This window comes from Arachis ipaensis, chromosome B10 (genome assembly GCF_059453495.1).
Source record: "Arachis ipaensis isolate K30076 ecotype BB chromosome B10, ASM5945349v1, whole genome shotgun sequence".
In the NCBI taxonomy this organism is placed as follows: Eukaryota; Viridiplantae; Streptophyta; class Magnoliopsida; order Fabales; family Fabaceae; genus Arachis; species Arachis ipaensis.
The window spans coordinates 28,133,629-28,143,478 of record NC_142435.1 but is presented as its reverse complement, the minus strand read 5'-3'; the positions used below and the strand labels follow the sequence as shown (position 1 = coordinate 28,143,478).

Sequence of the window (9,850 nt, the reverse complement as noted above, 5' to 3'; positions counted from 1 at the left end):
GCCCCCGGTTTAGGTAAGCCACAAACCTCCTCTTTCCCGCCTTTGATAGTCTCCTCCTACCTCTGTTCAATACTTCATTTCAATATTCAAACTTCAATCTGCTATATTCCTCTATTTTGTTCTGGATATGATTATGAATTTATAATTCTACTAGATTGACTTTTATATATAATTAAAACATGATTCATTCTCATGTTACTTACTGTATACTTTGTTAATGGTTGAAGCGAAATGAAGCACTATCGAAAGAGAGGAGACCACATCATCTTATTAGAATGATCAATTCACAAACTACTATTGAACAAATCAACTTTAATTTTTGAAGTTACAAACCAGCTAAAGATTTATATATTTATATATAAAAAATAGATAAGTATATTATTAATATAATAAATTACAGAGAAGTTTGTGTATTAGAATAATATGCTGAACTGAACTCATTTAAATTTTTGAAGTCTTTTAGTTGAAATTTTCTCTATTCTATTTAGTTCTGAACCCCTCAAATGAACTATTTAATTTTCGTTGTTTAATTTTGTTTTGAATTTTCTGTTATTCAATTCCTTTTGTAGGATTTAGTGGAGTTAATTAGGGTAGATAATCAATGTAAACTAGAAGTTTAAATAATTAATTGTTTGTGATTTTAAAGCACTTTTAATTCTTATTGCTATGCTATAACCCTGCTACATGGTCAAAATGTTGTCACTAGAATATTTGACAGAAAAATTATGACAGGACATAAATCCAAAAGGTAATATATCTTTCTAAATGCTAGGATTTTTGACATTTTTTATTCTCCTATCTAACTTATGCAATATATTTGTTTTTAGATTATGTTATAACTATGTGCAGACCTCATTTTTCTTGTATTAATTTCTTCAATTTTGGTTTTGGCCCTTTAGAGTTTATGTTTGAATTGTTTCTATTACCAAGTGAAAAATGCTCATCAAATAATCATATTATTTTTATGGTAAAATATGTGTTCTTATAGATTGTGATTACTGTGATAAATCATATGCAATTGGAGTAGGAGGAGTTGTAAGCCAAGAATGCAAAGTCATCGTTGCAAAGTATGAACAAATAATTATAGAGGAATATTGTTATCAGCTGGTAGTTTGGGTGCTCTATTAGTCGATGTTTTTGTATATATTAATTCTACTCATCATAAAAATATATATTGAGACCAACTTTTGAAAGCGAAAGTCGAGCAGAATCGTACAACATTTAAATTTGATCTACAACAATGCAAATTAGAATTCAAACTTTTAATTTTGTAAAGTCGTTCATATGATGTCGATAGAAGGGTCCATAGAAAATATAGTGCATAATAACTTTTTAAGTAAAAGAGATGAAACTAACAACTCCAAACATAAACCAAACATGACTATATGACAATTGCGAATTTTTAATTTTTATTTGAATCTTTTTATCTATACTTATTGTAATTTCTGGTAGCAGAATCAATGATATTGTGCAGCATCAAGTTGAGGCCTTAGAATCAAATCCAATGCAAGTCACATCCTTGTATCATCATTAACCTAAAAAAATATAAATATTTTAGAGTTACCAATAAGAGAAAGTCTAGGGGGCCAATACTTTTATTAAAATCTGGCCAATACTTAACTAGTAAAAGAAAAGTGAGTAATCTCACACCATTAAAATTATTAATAATGGCTAATTGGTGGTTACAAATCACAAAATCTGTTGGCTCCCTAGCACTCATCTACCAACAAAACTATATATTTTAGAGTTATATAAATATTTATCCTTTTTTCTTTTCAAGCAAAAGAAAATTACATTTATTGTATAACTATACGTCTTCCTGTAGTTTGTCATCTAAGTTGTCATCTATACTCCACAATCATTACTGTGTTAAATAAGACGCAGTTAGCTTATACAGATAAATATTTTAAAGAGAAAAACATAAATACAGATATTTTTTATGAGCCAGAAACTTGTTTTCCTGTTTTTAGCGTATCCACAAATGCAAAACAAAATAAAATAGAGAAAAATTCAACTGAAAGACTTCAAAAGTTTAATTGAGTTTAGTTCAGCATGATTCTAATATATACAAGCCTCTCTGTAATTTATTATACTAATATACTTATCTATTCTTTATATATAAATATATAAATCTTTAGTTAGTTTGTAACTTCAAAAATTAAAGTTGATTTGTTCAATAGCAGTTTGTGAATTGATCATTCTGGTAAGATGATGTAGTCCACTCTTTTTCGATAGTACTTCATTTCACTTCAACCATTAACGGGGTATATAGCAAATAACATGAGAATGAATCATGTTTTAATTATATATAAAAGTCAATCCAGTAGAATTATAAACTCATAATCATATCCAGAATAAAATAAAAGAATATAATAGATTGAAGTTTGAACATTGAACTAAAGTATTGAACAGAGGTAGGAGGGACTATCAAAGAGGGAAAGAAGAGGTTTGTGGCTTACCTAAACCGGTGGCACCATCGCGGAGAAGAGAGCAGCAGCGATGGCGACACTAGCAACTTCTAACACGACAACACCCACAGGTCGCAGCAGGGAGCATCGTGCGATACAACACCCATACGACAACACCCACAGACAAGGCAACGTCGTGAGGCAGGACAGCGACAGCAGCGCGAGGCAAGATAGCAAAGCCGGGACAACGCGAAGTAAGGGAGCACGCAGCGGAGACATGGCTAGAAAAGCAATAAAAAAAGGGCGTGACGAAAAGAGGGAGAGAAACAAGGACTAATTTTGAGACTTTTGTTAAGATTAGACTTTGTTCATCATTTTTAGGTACTTTTAATTATAAGAGAAAAAGAAAAGCAAGCACATGATGATTTAATTTTAATTTAAATTATTATTAAAAAAGATATTCTTGTTACATAAATAAAAAATATTGTTTAGTCATTTAACAAAATTAATTATAAAGATATATTTATTTTTTTATAATTATAAATGAGAGTATTTTTGTAAATATAATAATTTAAAATTTTTAAAAATTAAATAAAAAATAAATACCGACAAAAATAAATAAAATTCACATAATAAATTTGTTTGTCCATTTTTTATATCATTGTATAAATTAATAATCATACAGAAGCCATCACCAATAATTTATATATATTATTATACATTAACAAGTCGAAGAGAGAGAGAAAATTAATTACAAATAAATCTTTTAAATTGATCAGGTCAAGGTCCTTTTAAATAATTTTTATGGTGGATGTATTGATTATATAAGTGAACCCTTCGTCCACCTACATCCTCACCAATTCTTCACTCTCATCAAACACACAACACACAACAATGGCGACTGCACGGTGGAGCTCTATTTCTCTAAGCACAACAACAATCAAGAAAAGGAGAGTGGAAGCTACCATGGAAGAAAAGGAGGTGTCACTCGAGTTCCCCTTCTTCCGCGTCTACAAAGACGGTGGGGTGGAGTTACTCCATTCCCCACCAGTATTCTATCCTCCCTCCGACGTTAAAGACGCCGTCATTTCTTCCGATCCATGTGCACCAGTCTCCGCTCGTATCTTCCTCCCAAAAACACCCAACCGCAACAACAAACTCCCTGTCTTGCTCTTCTTCCATGGCAGCGGCTTCTGCGCCAATTCCGCCTTCACCGAGGAATACAGTAACCACGTCGCTGCCATTGCCAACGAAGCCAAGGTCCTTGCGGTCTCCGTAGAGTACGCTAAGTTCCCGGCTCGACCACCGCCCGAGTGCTACGAAGACGCCTGGAGATCTCTCCAGTGGGTCGTGTTGCACGCGGACGGGGATGGGCCAGAGCCCTGGCTTAACGACCTTGCTGACCTGCAGCGTGTTTTCATCGCCGGAAGCGGCACCGGCGGTAACCTCTCGCACTGGGTGGCTAGCCTAGTGGGAAAAACCGTGTTACCGAGGCGTGTGAGTGTGGAGGGCGCGATTCTGGTGCACCCTTTCTTTGGTGGAATAGGGGACGATGATCAGTGGCTGTTCATGTGCAAGGAGAAGAACGGGCCGGAGAATCCGAGGCTTAAGCCGAGGGCGGAGGATTTACAGAGTCTTGGGTGTAAGAGGGTTTTGGTGTGTGTGGCGGAGAAGGATCCTTTGCTGGTTGCCGGAAGGAACTACGTTACGGCGCTGAAGAAGAGTGGTTGGAGTGGAAGTGTTGAGCTCGTTGAGAATCAGGGTTTGGGACATTGCGAGCATGTTTATAAGCCTTATGAAGACAATTCTCGTGAGGTCTTGAAAAAAATTGCTTCTTTTATCAATGAAAAGAATTGCCGCTGTTAGCTTACTCATGTTGATGTGGGAGAAATTGAATTTATGTTGGTTTCTTTGTTGTTTTGAGACATCCATGTTCTAATAAGTGAGTGTAGGTCTCACTCAAAATGAATTTGTGGTTAGGCTATATCATGATTCTTGCCATTGCCCTGCCTCCTTTTAATAATATATTGTTCATCTAAACACGAAAATACTACTTGTCTTTCAACTTTTACCCATTGTTCAGTCTTTAAATTTAAATATCCTAATTTATAAATATTATCCATTTATAACTAATTTAAAAATGAGTCTTTACTCTTTCTCTTCTTTCAAAAAATTACAAAAGTTATAAAGCTTAAATATGCAACTTCAATTTTTTCTATTCCTTAATTTTAGGAAAAAGGTGTACCACCTAAATAGGGTTGACAAAATAGGTTAAATTTGCTGGATCAAATAGCCAAAAAAGATGAATTCGAATAAAATTTTGGACTCGCCAATTTTTAAAAATTTGTCAAATTCACATTGACATACTCACGGACTTTGAAGGGGGTGGGACAAGCCAACAATTTTTTTTTTCGAAAGGATATTTTAATTATTTTATAGCATCATATAAATATGAAATTAAGAGAATTCCTAGTAACATGGTTATTATTATGGATTATGTGGTGTATTTTGATTTATGTGTGGTTTGATAATTTGATGTAGATATATGGAATATGAATTATATTGCTGTATTTGAGATTTAATATGGTTAATATTGTATGTGATTTAAGTGTGGTAATTATTATGGATTATATATTTATTTTCTAGAGCTTAAAAATAATATAGTCATTTTGTCATAAATTCATTGAATTATATATAGTTATTATAATATTATTTAGAGCTAAAGAAAAAAGAGAGGGCGGGTCGATGTGCCACCCGGGAATCTCCTCTTTGGCAGGGCAGGATAACAAATTCAGTCCATATTAATTTGGCAGCGTGGGCTTTGATAGAACAGGACGACTAAAAGAAACCAAGATTTTGTTACGCTTTTAAAGCATGACGAAAAGTTAAAAAAATATAGCAATAATTTTTTGTCACGTTTTTTGAGCTACTGGCACGCTTTTAAAAAGATCACATCTGTAAGCGTGTTAATTGTTCTATTACCACGCTTTTTTTGCTACGCTTTTATTTATTGTCACGTTTTTAAGTATAACCATATATATAATCCTATAACCACGCTTTTAAAGCGTGTTGAAAAGTGAACATACAGCCATGCTTAAAAAACGTGCCAATAGTTGAGATATGGCTACACGTTTTAAGTCGTGTGCCTAGATGTGAACCTATTGTCACGCTTTTAAAGCGTGACTATCGCTAAACCAAATTAAAAGAAAATATGGTAAAGTCTACATGTGAACACTCAAATTTATGTTCCTACATTCAATACTTGGTAAAAGCCTATACTGTTATCTGTATACGTGCAACGGTCGTGTACATGAAATTTACACACATTATCAAAAATGAATTTCTAAGAAGAGAATTAAGAATTATGGAGGACACAAATTCTACGAATTCTGATTCTAATAGCTTCACTTTCTTTGGATATTTCCTTCGCTCCTCGGTTCCATCACCTAGTTGACCAAAGTCATTAGCCCCTGGAAAATATTATATGTGCAGTATCAACCTCTTGTCACTTCTATATTTATTGAACGTCTAAAATATGAAACATTGCAAATAGCAAACCAACATATTGTGATGGTGTGAACCAAATAATTTAGTGACAAGAATTTATTCTCTAAAATAATGCCCTAAAACTACTTTAGGATCCCATTGGATCAAATCAAAACTATATAATGATAAACTTCTCAAATTGGAGAAAATTTCGGGAGAGGTAGCATATATTAGAATTAGACTCACCATCAATAAAACCTTAACATCACTTTTATTATATTCAACATTCTCAAAAAAAGATTAGGTTATTATTACATACACTTACACAGGACACTATCACAAAGCAAATCTTCAAAGAACAATAAAAACAATGAGGAGCATGATAATGAATTAAGCAGGCATATATAGACCAAACATAAAAGATTTAATTCTTGCAAGAAAGAGGATTTTATAATTTTAGAAATCATTGCATCTCCACGATTACAGTTGCAGTTTTATTTATCTCTTTTTTATTGTATAAGATGAAGAATGAGTTTTAATAATACCTATGCACCCTTCAAACTAAAGCATGCATAATAAGAATTTTGTATAGAAACATTTTGACAAGTATAGTAACCATTAATTAAGACATTTGTTTACCCAACAAAACTTATTAAAATAAAATATTCTAAAAAAAGAAGAGAAAAGGTCTACATGAGTTCTTTTGGCAAAGTTTCTGTAAATTCTACTTCCTGTAAAATAAAGTCCTGGTTTTGAGTATTATAAATAGTTATATAATTAGTTAGAGAAAAAACATAAAAAATAAATTAACATACTAAGAGAATTGACATAAAACTCGATTACCAAAAAGGTAGGCCTAGAATGAGTAATTCAATCATTAAGAAAATCAACAACACATATCCATTTCCATCAAGCCTGACCATAAAAGCATAAACAATTAATAACACACCTTTTGTTGAATATATCCACCAATGTCCCTCAATACAAGCATCCGTAGCATTAGTCTTTTGAAGTAAATCTTGCATCAAGAAAGATAATACACTATATCAGTTAGCAATTTTGAGTTTTAATAAATGCTAGTTTTGTCGATTTTATATGCGAAAATGATTATGTAATCTAAATCACCTGTCTAGCTCCCTCTGCAACATAAATTACAGTTGATCCCTTTTTAAAAGGAGTCAGATATGCTACCAGCAGCAAAACAGCACTACCGCAACAGCATAATGAGAACTACTACACAGAGCAACAGCAGATCAATACGACAGCAACAACGGAGCAGCACCACAACAAGGACAAAATATAAGAGGTGGGAGCGGTAGCAGTAGCAGATAAAGAACTATCAGAAGCCTGAAATAAACTCAGTCTTAGGCAATAATAGACTGAAACAAAATTAACTCTAAAAAAAACTTATCATAAGAATAAATATTTTTATTACTATGATAGTCACATAAAATTGTCTTTATATAAACACCATGAGAATTTTCAGTTGGCATACACCTATATGCAGCCCCTGTTAATACAGGATAGTTTTTTCTCGCCAACGTATGCCTGACATACCTTTGTGAACCCTCTGTCATTATAGGCTGCGGTCCTAGGCCGAAAGTATGTATAAAAAAACCTCTGTATCACATGCTGCGGCCTTAGGTCGGAGGTTTTCTAGAAAGCAAATTTCGGTGGTCGCACTACTATCTATCTGACTGCCCTTCTCCAACAAATTCTCACATAACCTTTTTCATTATTTATCATCAATTATTCTTTTTTATCTTTGCCATTTTCTCTCCTGTGGCAGATATCTGCTCTTCTATGACAGATATTCTTTTAGTTAATACATTCTTTGCTTTCTGTGCTCTTCTCTCTTGTAATAGAGATTCGTTAGATTTTTTTTTAGTCTTTGCTCTCTCCTCTCCTGTGGCAGAGATATCTTTAGTTAATACATTTTTTTTCTTTATTCTTTTACTTTCTTGCTTTTAATATCTCAAATTATTTTCACACTCCTCTCTCGTCTTTCCCCAAATGTCTTATAAAAAAAATCATAAGATTTTTAACTTAATTTTGTCTTTCTAAAACTTTTAGGGATTATAACTGTTTTACCTCTCTTTTCTTATTTAATAAAATCATATCTTTACTAAAATGAATAATAATAATAAAATTAGTATGAGTACAATAATAATAATAAAAGAGTAGTAATATTAATATTTTTATTTTGATATCAAAAACTAATTTGTAGAGTTTTATTATTAATTTTTAAAAATTTTGCTTTTAAAATTACTAATTTAACTTCATATTTCTATAAATAACCCTGAATTTTTATAAAATACTCGGTTTATCCCGAAACTTTTACTTTTTACTCAAAATACACCCAAAATTCATATGATTATTATTTTTAATCCCGATCTTTTATTAAATTATATTTTCATATTCAAAATAATATTTGTAATAGTGATAACACCCCTTCTCAAAACCGAAATCTTCTCTTGTGATCTTTCAAAATTTATACTTGATTTTAAATCCATTTTCAAAATTTTCAATTACCGATTTTTCACGACTTTTAGTTTAATCTCATGGCCATCAAATCTCATCAGTTTTCTCAATATTTAAGTTCAACAACAGCCCTCAAATCAGGCTATAACAAATCGGTTTGGCAACCTCATCAAAACCAAAATATAAAGCACTAAATCAACAATATTTTATCAAAATTCAAACACAAAATTATTCAATTTCAAGCCACAAACATCCAATCAACAATCACATATCAAGAACACAATTAATTTGTAATTAATTTACCAAATTTTACCTCTATTTCGCTGTCCTCACAACCAAAGTACCAAAAAAATTTTCTGACTGAAAAATCTAAGAAAAAAATGTCAAAGATTGGCTACTATCTCTTGGCTCACTTGGCCAAACATGCATGAAGGGAGAGAAGCTTTACCGTCGATTTCTCCCGAACAAAAGTGACGTCATCGTGAAGAAAAGGAAGATACAAACACTTTAATTAGTTCAAATTTTTTACGGAAATTAAAAATCTCAAAAAATCAAACTTAAAAGCTAGGAGGTTCCATGATTTTCTTTCTCTCCTCCTCACGGCATTCTCTTTCTTTCCCCAAAAATGGTTCGGTCATGCATGGAAGAAGGATGATTAATGGTGATTCATTAGTGTTAAGGTGACACATGGGAGATTATGTGTCATGGTTGGGCTAGGTGTCAAGTTATAAAACTGATGAATCATTTATAAATATTTTAAATGAATAATTATAAAAATTGGATATATTAAAACACACATAATAATATATATAAAAATAAATATATATAAGTTATTAATATAAATGACATTAATAACACGATGATCATAATAAGAATAGAAAATATATGATGAAACAATAGCAAAGCTAAGTTCATTGAATAGTACCGATATTTATTCGTACCGACAAATTTTAAACTTGAAATATTAATTACCAAAATTAAATTATAATATATTCATTTTTTAATTATATAAAAAATTTTATTATAACAAAATTATATAATAATCTTAATTAATGTAAACTCAAGGTACCATAAAAATTAATTTAAATACTTTTAACAAAATAATTTCTAAAAATAAAAATTTCAATAAAATAAGTTATAAATTATTTATAATTAATAATTTAAAATATGATGTTTAGCAAATATCAATCACTTAATTTAAATCATATAATTTTTACCATTCATAAATTACCAAAATTTTAGTTTTAATTATACAAAATATCATATTTAATAAAATTATATATAATAATTCTAGTCAATTTAAATTTTAATAATCATAAAATCAATTTGATTATATCTAATAAAATAATTTTTAAATAAATAGTTCAATTTAATAAAATACATAAATAATTTATAAGAAAAGTTTTGAAATACAGATGAATAGAATATGTTTTGCACAATGGAGAAATATATGAACATCTCTAAAAGCAATAATA

At 31.0% G+C, this 9,850-nt stretch overlaps 1 protein-coding gene and 1 long non-coding RNA gene across 3 annotated transcripts; one reads left to right on the top strand and one right to left on the bottom strand.

Annotated features, from left to right (window-relative positions):
* Positions 1–3,281: 3,281 nt before the first annotated feature.
* LOC107620340 (putative carboxylesterase 1) lies at positions 3,282–4,549 on the top strand. Its single transcript, XM_088483387.1, has one exon. It carries the CDS (start codon positions 3,303–3,305, stop codon positions 4,272–4,274), a length of 972 nt encoding a protein of 323 aa, XP_088339513.1. The 5' UTR covers positions 3,282–3,302; the 3' UTR covers positions 4,275–4,549.
* An 822-nt stretch (positions 4,550–5,371) lies between these two features.
* Positions 5,372–9,020, bottom strand: LOC110267850 (uncharacterized). Of its 2 annotated transcripts, none has more exons than XR_015880712.1 (4): positions 7,452–9,020; positions 7,020–7,241; positions 6,844–6,912; positions 5,372–5,878 (listed from the first exon to the last, which is right to left on the bottom strand). It is a non-coding gene; the product is annotated as an uncharacterized LOC110267850 (long non-coding RNA). The 2 variants fall into 2 exon arrangements; XR_015880720.1 differs by having other exon boundaries at positions 5,649–5,878; positions 7,020–7,124; positions 7,452–8,993.
* Between the last annotated feature and the right edge of the window lie 830 nt (positions 9,021–9,850).

What these genes read in the sequence shown, in the direction of transcription:
- LOC107620340 (XM_088483387.1), top strand. Translation starts at nt 3,303, where the DNA reads ATGGCGACTGCACGGTGGAGCTCTATTTCTCTAAGCACAACAACAATC.